Source organism: Sporisorium graminicola, chromosome SGRAM_5 (genome assembly GCF_005498985.1).
Source record: "Sporisorium graminicola strain CBS 10092 chromosome SGRAM_5, whole genome shotgun sequence".
In the NCBI taxonomy this organism is placed as follows: domain Eukaryota; kingdom Fungi; phylum Basidiomycota; class Ustilaginomycetes; order Ustilaginales; family Ustilaginaceae; genus Sporisorium; species Sporisorium graminicola.
Window position 1 is genome coordinate 364,721 of NC_043735.1, and position 13,429 is coordinate 378,149.

General features: G+C 58.0%; 4 protein-coding genes across 4 annotated transcripts; 2 read left to right on the top strand and 2 right to left on the bottom strand.

Annotated features, from left to right (window-relative positions):
- Positions 1-1,050: 1,050 nt before the first annotated feature.
- EX895_004874 (uncharacterized protein) lies at positions 1,051-3,339 on the top strand (the record flags this gene model as incomplete). Its single annotated transcript, XM_029885468.1, has 1 exon — positions 1,051-3,339. The coding sequence occupies one exon, from the start codon at positions 1,051-1,053 to the stop codon at positions 3,337-3,339; it is 2,289 nt and encodes a 762-aa protein (XP_029738034.1).
- Positions 3,340-6,531: 3,192 nt separating this feature from the next.
- Positions 6,532-7,293, bottom strand: EX895_004875 (uncharacterized protein; the record flags this gene model as incomplete). Its single annotated transcript, XM_029885469.1, has 1 exon — positions 6,532-7,293. One exon carries the CDS (start codon positions 7,291-7,293, stop codon positions 6,532-6,534), a length of 762 nt encoding a protein of 253 aa, XP_029738035.1.
- A 370-nt stretch (positions 7,294-7,663) lies between these two features.
- EX895_004876 (uncharacterized protein) lies at positions 7,664-9,547 on the bottom strand (the record flags this gene model as incomplete). The annotated part of the gene is made up of 1 exon (XM_029885470.1): positions 7,664-9,547. One exon carries the CDS (start codon positions 9,545-9,547, stop codon positions 7,664-7,666), a length of 1,884 nt encoding a protein of 627 aa, XP_029738036.1.
- A 1,327-nt stretch (positions 9,548-10,874) lies between these two features.
- EX895_004877 (uncharacterized protein) lies at positions 10,875-13,334 on the top strand (the record flags this gene model as incomplete). Its single annotated transcript, XM_029885471.1, has 1 exon — positions 10,875-13,334. One exon carries the CDS (start codon positions 10,875-10,877, stop codon positions 13,332-13,334), a length of 2,460 nt encoding a protein of 819 aa, XP_029738037.1.
- Positions 13,335-13,429: the final 95 nt, after the last annotated feature.

Genomic DNA, 13,429 nt, shown 5'->3' on the forward strand with positions numbered 1-13,429 from the left:
CCGATTTCAATTCATGCCTGCCTCCCTGCGATGGTCAAGTTTGTCACAGACGATGTGCCTCGGAACTTGACCCTCGTCTTTCCCCCTTCCCCTCTCTCGCTCGCGCACATTCGTTCCCGTCCTCTGAAGCCACAAGTTGTTATTTTTTCTTTCTATTTTTTGCTCCCCAAATCTCCGATCTCGAGCGTCGTTTTGGATGGATGACTGGGTGTGACTGAATGACTGACTGAGCCAGCCCCCTCGCAATCTGCCGCCGCATGCCTGGGTCTTCTGCCTCTGCATCCGGGCTGAGTGAAGCGTTGACTGCGCTGGTGCCCGCATTGCTTGCGTTGCCGCACTTGGCTGACAGCCTCTTTTGACGTCTGTCCGCTCTTGCCTCTTTCGGCGTCGATTCGCAGAGCTGTCCTCCGCCCTCTCTCCTGTCTCCTTGCCTCGCCAATAACCCTTCGTCTGGCTGTGTCGAGCTGGGTGTGCAGCAGGCTGACATCGAGTTCCCTCTCCCTCTCTGGCTCTCCGCCCTCCCACCTACTCCTGAACGTCCCCTTCGGTGTCGCGAGCCTCCCTCTGTATCCATCATAACCATCCCTACTCGTAGCGTCTGCACCATCATATCCTTCTCCTCTTTTCTCGTTCGTATCACTTCTCCACCATCAGCTTTTCTCTTATCCACCACCATCGTTGTTTCGACGTCGACGCCTCAACAACCTCATACTCGGTTGCACCTCGTCGTTCGCATTCACCACATTCGCTTGCCGCCAACCCACCGACGTTTGATCGCCAGCTCGACCAAGCCAGCTCTTGCTTTCTCTGCGTCTGTTCCATCCATCGATCGCTATCCATTCTCCCAGCTCCTTCTGCTCACCATCCTTGTTCCATGAGCCAGTAGGACTCGCTTCCCACTCACTCCAAGGCGCACACCCTTCTTCGCTCGCCTCGCCTCGCCTCGCCTCGTTGCCGCTGGCTGCTCTTCTCAGCCGTTGCTTCTCAGCAGCTCACGCGGCCAACCTCTCTCTGCTTGTCTGCTCTGGCATCAGTCTCTGCTAGCCCATCATGTCGTCAGCAAGCGCCAACCAGCAGCACAAGAACCTCCTCGGCCATCGCATCGCCGACGGCCGCTTGGAGCTCGTTCAAGTGCTCGGCCTCGGTGCCTACGGCGTCGTCTACCTCGCCCGTGACTTGCACCACCACCAGGGCGCCTACGCCTCCACCTCTTCCCACGAAGCTTCCGCCTCACTCGCCGCCGCCAAACAGGGCCACACTTCCGGCTACTATGCAGTCAAGTGCCTCAACAAGGTAGCCCTCGACGCCCGTCAGCGTGCCTTCCAGCGTCGCGAGATCATGCTCCACACCATGGCGTCCAGCCACCCCAACGTCGTCACACTTCACCGCGTCATCGACGACCCACAAGACCCTTGCGTCTACGTCGTCCTCGACTACTGCCCCGACGGCGACCTCTTTAGCATGATCACAGAAAACCAACGCTACATGTTGCCCGCCTCGTCCTCACGTGTCGCCGAGGAGCAAGGCATCGACGTTGCTTTCACTCAGGATCGTCTCCAGATGGACGCACTCATCCGCGACGTCTTTGATCAAATCCTCGACGCCGTCGACTTCTGCCACCAGATGGGCATCTACCACCGCGATCTCAAACCCGAGAACATTCTCTGCCTGCGTGGAGGCGCCAAGGTGGTGCTCGCCGACTTTGGCCTCGCGACGGGTGACAAGACCAGCTCCGACTTTGGATGCGGCAGCACCTTCTACATGGGCCCCGAGTGCCAAGGTGGCATCACCCGCCGTCTCACCAGCTACAGCACCGCCGCCAACGATGTCTGGTCGCTCGGCGTCATCCTCGTCAACCTCATCTGCGGTCGCAACCCGTGGAAGCAGGCGTGCCCTGCCGACGACACCTTCCGCGAGTACCTGCGCAACCCCGACTTTCTCAAAGAGATCCTGCCCATTTCCGAGGAAGTCAACACCATCCTCAAGAGCGTCTTCACCTTCCGCGCCGAGGCTCGTTGCTCTATCGCCGATCTCAGGAGAATGGTCCGCAGCGTCGACAGACTCACCGCCACCTCCGCCGAGATCAAGGCTCGCCAGCAGATGGCCCGCCAGGCCGCAGCAGAAGCGCACGCTGCCCGCCAGGCCGAGAAGCAGGCCGCCGCTGTCGCCTACCGCGAGCAGCAGCGCAAGCAGCAGACCGCCCTCGAGGCCGCACGTGCTACCCATGCTCAAGCCTACCTCCCTACCAATGCCGCCCCCGCCGAGGTTGTTCGCCACGTCGATGCTGCGCACAAACCCGAGTGTGGCCGGGCTCGCTACCAGCCTCAGGTTGCTACTCTCGATCAGACTGCGCACCCCATCGTGTACGCCGACGACCACACTCGCTACGTCTCGCATACCGATACCGACGCCGACGCCATCACGGACGCAGCTCCGTACGACACCTACTCGGACTCGGAGCTCGACAGCAGCAGTTGCGAGGGCGACGGTTCGTTCTCGCCATCCGATGCTCCTGACGGCTTGATTGAGGGTCATTCGTCGGACAATGTCGACTGGTCACGCCATCCTATCGCGAGGCCCGCCGACGGCCGACTGGAACACCGTGACGTCTCGAACCACACGAGCATGAGCGATGTTCACGCACCTCAGAGACCATGCCTCGGTGTCGACATCCCTGCGGCTGCGGCTGCGGCTGCGGCTGTAGTGTCTCCCATTCGTTCCATGCACAGCTCGACCTGGATGGACGAGCGCGAAGGCTGTTCGGACGACTGCTCGAGTCGCAGCGGCAGCGGCGAGTCGCGACGCAGTTCGGCATCCTACACGGGCTTGCCACCTACACCTCAATTTGTGGCTCACAGCGTCGAAGAGACCATCATCACTAGGAACGGCGTCGACTTTTCACCGACACGGGCCAGCAAGCGTGCCCACCCCAACACTGGATGTGGTGACTACGGCGCAGACACGATCGGCGCCATCGTCGGCAAGACATCGACGCGAGGTCTGCCTGCCCGCTGGCTGCAGAGCCGTTGGGAGCAGGACGTGGACGTGGGCGCGGAGGCGGATGCGCTTGCTGGGCTAGCTCATCCTGCCACGGCCGCCGCTGCGGCCGCTGCTGCTGCTGCTGCCAAACACCAAGATGCGCAGGCTTCTCTGGCTGGCTGGGCGCGTGAAGGTGATCAGCGCCAGTTTGCCAGTGTGCCAAGCAGGCGCTATGAGCATGCGCAGGCGAGACATCAGTCAAGCACTCGCGGTGCCATTCCGTCGTACCGTAGCCATGCCTCACTCGCAGCTGCTCAGCAGTATGTAGCTGATGCCGCACGTTACACTCGACACCCATAGATTCCCATCAACCCCTTGCACTGTACCCATATGATACCAAAAGGATTCCCTCTCTCTATAGATCCACATCAGTCAACCAGTTCGTTTCGATACCTGTTTCTCTCTTTCTCTCTCTCTCTCTCTCTCTCTCTCTCTCACACTCTCTCTTTTGTGTCCTATGTATTTGTTTTGTCTCGAACTCAGCATTCCGCACTGTTTCCATCTTGCAGCAATTCATTCTCTGTCTCCCTCTCTCTCTCTTGTGCACAAAATGCGAAAGTGTGTTGTTCTGGGGCATCGAGGGGCAGTCGAGCCTAGCTGGACGGGTATGCGGAGGAAGGTGAGAGTTTCTGGGTGACAGAGTAAGAGGCGTGTCATTTTGACGGCAGCTCGTCGTCGGCAACGGCAAGTGGCTTGGAGCAATTAAAGACGAGTTTTCAGAGAGAGCGTGGGGCGTTGATCGTTTCCGTTGCAATTTGAAAAGGATCAAGGGTCCCTCTCTGCAGTTTCGGCAGGTCCGACGGAACCCTTTGAAGGCGTCTTTTTTTCCTGCACCTTTATTGTTTACTGCCAAGGGGTTTTTTTTTTGCAGCCGCGACTCCGACAAGAAATTGACAATTCGATGACGGTGGAAGAGCTCCGACGGCAGCAAAGTGATGTTCCGGAAGGAAGAACTGTGGGTTGACTGGAGCGTGTTACCCCGTCGTCTGCTTGCTGAGGCGGCAAGATCCTGGGGCAAACCATTCACACGGGAGACTGGCATAGAGTGACCAGTGCGCTGGGTACAGTTTGGCCAGCACCGCCCGTGTGTGCTTGCGCTGCAGCAGCAGACCCTGCATCAAATGCACCAAGTACGCGGGCAGATTGCAGCCATACCCAACACCGTTATTTGCTCGCTGTCAATTCCCGCCCTTTCCCTTTCCCGTGTGTCTGCAGGCTAACGGGTTTATCCCGCTGCAGAGTGGCACCGCACACATCTACTCTGAGCACCTATCCGGCCGAAGCCAAGGACCAAGAATCCGGCTTGCACTCCGCTGCACTTCACGGCACTGCACCGCACTGCACGTCTCGATGCTTTCGGCTTCCCGAAACACACACACCCACACCCGTGTCGCCACCCCCAGCACTACCACTTTCGTTTGTTGCCACCGCCACAGTAATGTCCCAGGCCGAGACGCACTGTGGAATGAGCGCGGAGTGAGACCTCGAGCAGCCAGCGAAGCTGTTGTTGTTGTCATCAACCTCATCCCGAAACCGAGCTCTCGGATAGCGGAACTAATATGTATCGCTGTTTGCTCGAATTCGCACCCCGCCACCACAGACAAACAGGTCCAAACGGAAACGTCAAAGCTGGGACTGCCCATGCAAAAGATCGAATTCCGGCGGAGTAAGCTAACAACAGCTCGTGAGTCAGGTGGGGGTGTCTTGTCGTCGGAGCTCGCTGCTGACCTTCAAGACGCGCCTTTGGCTGTCTCCTCTGGCTGTCTCCATTGTGGCGGCGGTGGTTGGGTTGCGACCTAGGCGCTGGATCGGATTACCGACACAATAGTGCGGAGTCAAACACATGCACAGCGTGATCTCCATCCCACAACCATAGACCCCAAACCCATCCCCTTCGAAAACGACACGAGCAAGCGACAGTTCGCCACGCCCAGAAGAGCAGCTACAGTAGCTTGAGCTCCACTTTGAGCTGTCGTTCGCTCCATTGTGCTGCAGCCTGCTGCTGCTGCAGATGATGTGAAGTCGAAGCACACTTCGCATCGCATCGCATACTCCAGACTCCGCTGAACCAAAAAAAGGGAAATGCGGTCCCTTCCAGCTCCGTTTTCTCCGCGTGGGACCTACTCATGCCTCAGTTTTCGCTTCTGCGCTAGAACACAAGCTTCCAGCCTAACCCTAAGAGGATGCAGCTCTCGAGAGGATGCACCCTTTTCGGTAGCAGTTGGCGAGGCGGAGTGGGTTAGATTGGGCTCGCTTTCGAGGTCGCCACCGAAAGATAGCGAAACAGCCTCTCTCTCGGCTAACTGGCGCAGAGAGGTGATGTGGCATGAAAAAGGAAAGACGCCCAAATGCCGCGCGTGCCATGGGTCCACGGGTACCTCTGCTCGCATCGATACGGCGATACGACCGCTCCATAGTAGAGCTCAGCTTTGATGCTGTGTCAGGTGGTACGTTTGTGGGTGTGTGTGAGAGATAGAGACCGAGGGCGAAACACGGCGTGCGTAATGTGCAAGAGACTGTTGTGTTTCTGGCGTCTGAGATACTGCCTTCCTGCCCCCAAGAACCGCGGCTGCTGCTCGCCTAAAGCGGTCGGTCGTTTACACGACCTATTGCTACAACTCCATACAGTATCAACCTCATAGACAGAAGCCTTACCCATAATTACGCTTTATCGCATCTTAGCATGCTTAATAGGACCCGCCGTTCGAAGCAGCTGTTGGCCCCAAAAAGAACAATAAAAGTGGCGCACTCCGAACCTCGCTTAGCACTCATCTGCCGAGCACAGCTCCAAGCGACCAGCCACCGACCGACCGCCTTTGGGGATGGGGTTCAGCAAGCAGCATATGAAGCACACCCTTCGTCCCACCCGCTATAGCCATACCCGATCTCAACGTGCATGGTACCATCGCTTCTTCGCTGCCGTTGAAGCAACACCAAAAGAAGAAAAAAGTGGCGCGCAATCTAGTGGACTTTACCTCTCCGCCACCAACCTCGCTCCCGCCAACCAGCCCCTTGCAGCATGCGCTGCGTTCGGTGCCAAAAAAGCTCTCTCTCTCTCTCCCTCGCTCACGATGTACGGCGTGATGTTGTTATGTGGATAAGCAGTCCACATGGGGGGCTTGCGATAACACGATGCTGCATGCTGCTCACGTCCGGATTGGGAATCCGGGTTTTGCACAGACGCTTAGCTTGCCGCTGGACCCACACGGATCTCACGACCCCAATACGAGCGTGTGACTTTTATGCTATTGCCCCAAACACAAGAGCCCAACCTGCCGCTCGTCCTCCATCCATGTTTCTTCCCGGCTGCTGCTTACGCTCATGGCGATGGATAAGCTCATACCCCCTTGCTTCTCTGTACCTTGGATTCTTCTGTGCGCCACATGCACGAGCTCAAAAGGCTTCCCTGCTCGGCGATTCACGCTGCCGAGTCCTTTTCAGACGGACGATGCAATGCGACTGTGTGATATAACTTAGAGCGCAAGCAAGTGGCTAGGTGAGGTCGCTCCATGGATCGTCGTCTTCGAAGACATCTTCTGTTGCGGATGTCGCGGCGACCGCAGTGGCGGGTGGGGCGGTGCTTGACACTTCAATGTGCTCTTCGCGTTGCTGGCCCGTCGACAGCGTTGACTCGAGAGCAGAGACGGGTGCGCTCTCTGCTATCTGTTCGTCGTGGTCCTGAGCTACCCCCGATCCAAGAGAAGCTGAAGCGATCTTGTCTGCCTTCATCTCTGCCGCACCTTGCGCGGCGCCGTGAGGTGGTGGTGTACCATCAACCAGCTGCACCGCCTGCTGCAACGCCCGATCCCATGCATCGACCCGAGCCTGCAGATCGGCCACTTTGGCATGCAGCAGATCCGTCCTCGTCGACGTCTCTTCCTCCCCACTCCGCCACGATCCATCTCTGCCACCACCCCTCTGTGATGCCGACGCCGCCGAAGCGCGACTCTTGCGCTCCGACGGCAACACCAGCCCCACCTGCGCCGCCGTCACGCGTTCGTCATTCAACCGCTGTGCTGTCCTATAGCTCGCCGACAGCTGATGCGACAGCTCCACGTACGCCTTCCGGCTCGACGGCGCGCTACCGCTTTCGAAGCTCTGCAAGACCTCTACGCTGGTGCGCGATCGGCTCGGTTGCGCCGAGGTCTGGGCGAGGGTGAAAAGTGCGTTTGAAGACGACAGCCCCTCGAGATCTGTCAAGATGTGATCGAGGGTGAGCGTGGCCAGCTCTGATGCTGACGCGGTTTGTGTCATCGTCGTCGTTGTCGCTATCGCCAAGCGTTCTAAATTCAGCGAGAGAGCCGCTAGAGAATGTGCTGCTTTGTGAAGGAAGATGAGGGTGCTGAGAGAAGAGTGTCTTCCGCACGGTCCCACTCAAGAAAAGGTTCAAGCTTCGGAACTCGGGCAATTATGACAACCAGCCTACTCTCGCCTGTACGAATGCAAGAGTCTCCCTTTCACGACCTCTGGCTGCTGGTGACTCAATGTCGGTAGATATGATAATGAAATGCGATGAATGGAGGACAATGCTGAGGGACATGGCTGACGATGCGAACAAATGGAGCATGAGTGTGAAAGATCCAACAATTGGAACAGAGACGAGAGTCGAGAGCTGCAGAGGAACTTATATTTTAAGCTCGCGGAAGCCGCAAACCTCTGCAGGGGAAGGCCGATTGTTGGCAGCAGCAGCTACTGCCGCCGTCGCCGTCGCCGCCTTCTCGTCTGCATCCGCCTTGCTTGCAGCGCGTGTACGTCCAACCTTTTCAAGTTGACGTTCACGTTTGCGCACCTGAGCAGCATCGCGCTTCTCTCTTGCAGTGGGCACACGCCGCTTGACCGCAATGCTCGACTTGTTCGGAAGCCCGTCCTTGCGCGGCCGACCGCGTCCACGCTTGATGATCTCATAGACAGCCTGACCGTCCTGCGACTTGGCGTCAGCATCCGCGGAAGCCGCGTCCGCCTCCGCTGCCGCCTCTGCCTCCCCAGCCTGAGACTCTGCTGCTGCTGTTGCAGGATGCAACTCGGGCGAGCGGCTCTGCGATCGTCGTTTCGGGCTGCGAATCATGCTCATGGTCATGGCGTCCGAGGAGGCGGCACGCTTGCTGCTGAGCCTCTCGACGCCCGGCGTGCTGCCGCGCGAGAGACTCGACGTGTCAGGTGAAGCGCAGGCGGTGGTGTCGCCGCCATCGTCGGTGGTAGCGGTGGTGGAGGGGGAATCGCCTTCTCCGCTGCTGTGTGTAGCTGAAGTGTCGACAGAGGAAGGCGAGGTGGCACGCCAGTGACGCATGTGATCCGGTAGATGTGGTGGAGGAGGCACGGTCAGACGATCTGGTGCGTTCGCTGCTCGATCACCGCCAGCCGATGAAGGGACAGCTTGCAGCTCGGCTCCCACTTCCTCTTCGTCGATGATGGCGTCCTTTTCCAGTATCAACTCAACCACGTGTGCCCAATCGTTGTGATTCTCGTCAAGTAGTCGTCGAACTTCGTCGAGGTCGTGCACTCGCGAGATACTCTGCATGACCATCTTCTCCTCCGTGGTTGGCTCTGTCCTTTTCGACGCATCTTCGGCAGAAGCTTCGCTGCCCGCATTGGCTGCAGCAGCTGCGGCGGCAGATGCGATGTTTTGCTCCTTGATGCGTGGGAGTCCCGAGTGCGGTCCATCAAGATTTCGGATCGAGCTGTAGTGTTCCCAATTATGGTAGGCAATGTATAGCGGTCCATATGCTTCTGCGAGTTGTGGAGATGTATCAGAAGCGGCGGTGGCGTCTTCCTGGGAAGGGGCTGGTGTCGACGAGGTCGATGCTTGGCTGCTTTCTGCTGATTCCTTGGATGCTGCTGGTCTCGACGAGGAAGCCGCCGACGTCGATGCATCCTCCGTGGACGCCGTCTTGTCGCGCTTGCCGTCTTCCCTCTTTTGCCTTCGCCGTTGCCGTTCTGTGAGCGGTGCGCTCTCGGTGCCTGCTTGGATGCTGTTCTGTGTACGCAACCGCTCCTGCTCCTTTTCCTCTCTTCTTCTCCTCGCTTCGGGCGTGTCATCCACCCCCTCGACAACATAGACGAGCCCAGGCTGGACAATCTTAATTTGCTTCTGCATCATCTGTGCAAAGGCGTGCAGCTCCAGGTGTCCTCCGTACGTGCCATTCTCGCGCATCAGGCGGATGTACTGATCAAAAGGCTTGTCGTCGACAAAGCCAGCAAACTTTTCGGGGCGTGCAGCTAGGTGGTCGCACGTCTCCTGTCGTAGCTGAGCATGTCGACTCGGGTGGCCGTAGAGCTGATCGGAGAGGGCGCGAAAGAGGCAGTTGCCGTCGCCAGTTGTGTTGGCAGCATAGAGCCCCATGCGTTTTAGCTGTGCGTTGAGGTCACGCTCGACTTGTTCCGGGTCATCGAGAGCATAGCTGTGTTTGGATCTGCTACTTCGAGTGATGCGCTCGTTCTTGAGGGTGGAGGCGGCTCTTGTGGTGCGTCGACTAGGGCCCGCTACGGCGGAACGTTGCGGTCTCCCCATGGCGAGTTGTGGAAAGAATACGCCAATTGTGGTGTGGTCGAGAGTGCAGGGCGAAACCCCCGCTTAGAGTTTCATGCAGGTTGTTTGCAAATGAAAAAGGGTGGCGACGAAGTTGTTGAGGCGTTGTATGCGGTTTCAAATGACACGCTCCGCCACTTTGCTTTGCTGATTGGTGCCCGTCGTCTCGGAGAAGGTGTGGTGAGGCGAGCGATGCCGTCGGGGCAGGTCGTGTCCGAAATGTCGTCGGAAAACGGTCTTGTCCTGCTTCCCCGGTGGTGATGAGTCTTGTCAAGCAATCGGTACGCGAGCGAAAGGAATGTTCCAGCTGTCCTCCGTCGCGGCAACGAAAGGAGGGCGCGAGTGTCGAATCAGGAGTATCGGAATGAGTCCGACGACGAGTAGCTGGCGTGGTGCGTCCCGGCGTCCAAATTGTCCACAGAAAGTCTAGCCGAGCCTGTATGTACTGCAATGAGAGCGCGAGTGTGTGGCGCTGGTTCCGGATGGCGTTCAAACCTGCTACTGCTTGGCCGTGTCGGGTGTGTCCAAACTGAGTACCACCGTCTTTGGTATGAAAAGCGCGACGATGATGTGAACGGATTGCTTTTTTTGGCCGGTGTCAGCGATGCGTGTGAGACGTGTCGTATGGCCCAGTCACGCACAGCGCAGCTCGGCGCCAGCATCGTCGCCTGCCAATCAAAGCGGATCTTTTCTAAAAAAACCACCCAAAAAAAACTTTAAGGAAAAAAAAACTTCAAGCTTCTCCACACTCTCTGCTCCGTTGTTTGTGCTTTCGACAAAGCGCATCATCGAGGGTCGATTCGAAAGTGATTCGAGCATGTTAGGTTGAAATCTGCCAGCAAATCACCCGATTTCCAGAGCGAGGCGCGCGTACTCGCACCTTTGGCCTCTTTACGCGTCGGATCGACTCGCACGGAAAGTGTTGTTCTCTTCCTTGCTTGCTCAGCTCCACTCGACTGACAGCATTTGGTGGCGCTTCATACGGCTCTGTTTCGCTGTCTTACGAACTCTTTCTTCCTCTCCCTCGCAACAGCCTTCCTTGTCGACATCACATCAAGTACAACACTTCTTCTGGCAACGACGAGTGAAGACTATTGCATGGTCGCCTCTTCGTGAGCTCCCCATCTGAGCTGCCGGGCCATGGCAATCCCTACCAACGTCATCTTCATCCATGGTGGCAATCACAGTTCCACCCTTTTTACTCCCACTCATGCCACCCACCTCTTCGCAGGTATACCTGCACGGACACCAAAATGAATGCACACTCGATCCCACGCAACCTGGCCAATCACAGCGTCTCCTTTCCCAGATGCAGCCCGCGCAAGCACAATCGCTGAGTGCCGCGCAGCCAGGCCCCTCATATGCACTGCAACCGACCCCAACGTCCTCGTCGTCCCGCATGGATGCCTCCCATCAAACGTCACCAACACCTGAATCGCGGCACACGAGATCGCACAATTCCGGCTTGCGCCTCAGTCACCCACCGCCACCGCCTTCACCTTCCTACCGTCAGCAGATCACCCCACAATCAAAACGGGTTCGCTTGAGCAACCACGATGCGGATTCTACCGCAAGCGCGACCGCAACATCGCCTTTGTCTCAAAGCTTGAGCATCCTTCATCACTCCTATACAAGCTCGACCGCCACTGCTCCAGGGTCATCCTCATCTCTACCGATCGTCAAGCCACTTTCGGGCATCTCGCGTCCTCTACCTTTACCTCCCACGCCGTCACGCTCGCAGCGGCCTTTATCCCCGACCACTCGTCATGACCTCTTGATACCCATGCCACAACGCAGCATACAAGACTTTGAACAGCTCTTACCCCCGCGTCCGCCTCCCAAGACTCGATTTCCACGTTCAAACGGTCCGCAACGTGCATTGCTGCAGGCCATTCCTCCTCAGCCTCCAGAACCAGCACCAGCACCGCGTATGCCTGCAGCACGCGACCACAGTCCCCTTGCGCCCGCCACCGAGATACTTTCGAGACGGCAGGGCTGGTGCCTTACTGGCTTTCGATCATTTGATCTGGATCTCGACCGCATTGCAGAGGTTGTAGAGCGCGAACAGGCTCGATTGGACCCAAACTCGGGCGATCAGCATTGTAATCAATCAGCGTTACGCGACGTGTCTCGTGCTGATACTCCGCATCTCGGTCTCCCAGACAGAGGCCTTCCTTCTGGATCCATCCTCGAAGTAATCGGTCCGCCGGGCAGCGGCAAGTCTAGCTTGATCCTCCAATTCGCCGTCACGGAAAGGCTGCGTTCGTTACGGCGAGCACGAGAATCGCTTACTGTGCCGCAACAGGCCGTTGGATTCAGTAATCAGCCAGGTCAGCAAGACGAATCCTCGTCGACCGACTCGTGCTTCTTTTCCGAAGACTTCTGGGATGCCGAAGTGGCTACTGCAGATCAGGTCTTACTTATCGACTGCGAAGGAGCACTGTCACCGGAAAGGGTCACCGACGCTGTCTGGTCTACGGTCACTTCACTCTGGACATCGTTGCGGGACCAGCTGCCGAGACACGACGGCATAGATGCAGAGAAGCTGTTAGACCCTTCAGCCCATCCCGCGTCGCCGCCGCAGCAACGGTCCGCGATGCCAGAAGAGGTTCGTCGTTTGGTGGCAGCAGTGCTTGCTGGCATTCACATCAGCCGCGTCACCAGCCTAGCTAGTCTCATCGCACTCTTGCATTCACTCCGACCAACAGACGAATTGCCAGAAAGCCAGCTCAGGAAGGCGATACCCACGGCGCTGCCACCAAGAACATCGCTCGTTGCCATCGACTCGCTCTCCTACTTTGTCCGGACAACAGGCGGAAGCAGCCAAGAGCGCAAGGTGGCCGCACAGGTGATGGAACGCATCCGCGACATGCTGCTGCGCCTTCAGAAACCGTTCGAGGACAGACCACCGTCCGAGCCGACGGTAGAGAGCCACGAAGCGCTGAGACGCAGATGCGTAGATGCCGCGTCAAAGTTGTGTGCTCCAACGATTGTATTCTCGAATCAGCTGGGCGTCCGGCGCGGTCGCAACGAGTCGGATGCATCCGGCAGGGCCAGTCCGTCGGTTCGACCCTTTTTGGGTGCAGGGCCTGGTGGTCGAGGTCCCCACGCGGCAAGTTCACGCTCCGAGGGCTCGTCGATGCTAGCACCGCTATTGAATGGTTCAAGGCCGTCACAGCCAGCGAGGCGTCGCGATGAGCGGCCGGCGCCCAGTGTTGCGCTGGGTGGACCAGAGATTTGGGACGACGAGGATCCCCCAGCATCCTCGCCGCGTCCACAATGGCAACAGCAGCAACTGCTCGGAGCCCGCAACACGACCTCGCAGCCCATGGGACACGACCGGGGGTGGCCGCCAAGTTTTCTGGGGCAGGATGTGTGGCGGATGTTGCTTTTTCGTCACGGCGCATTTGGGCATCGCTACGCACAGATGGTATCGGTACCACCAGCGGTGCAGAGCGAGCTGAGTGTGCTATGGGCGCAAACGAGGGAGCGAATCGAAGAGCGAGCTCGCAGCCGGCCCACCACTGCGAATGGCCCCTCTGAACAGCAGACACAGGACGAAGTAGGAAATGCAGGGGGTGCAGGGGACGTACCAATGGAGCAGGCGACAGAGGTACAGCAGGTTGATCAAGAGCAGACCTCAGCTGCAACTGCCCAAGAGTTTGGCGCAGAGCAGGATCAGCAGATGCTCGAAATGCTCCGTCAGCTTCGGGCAAGCTTGTTCCGCTGGCGTCCCTTCCATGTCACATCGTCCGGCCTTATCTCTTGATGCCTTCTGCAAATCAAAGGTTGCCATGCCTCGTGTTGAAGAAGCTCTTCGTCTGTGACGCTTAGTTTGGAGGCGGTAAAGGGAGTGTTCGAGGT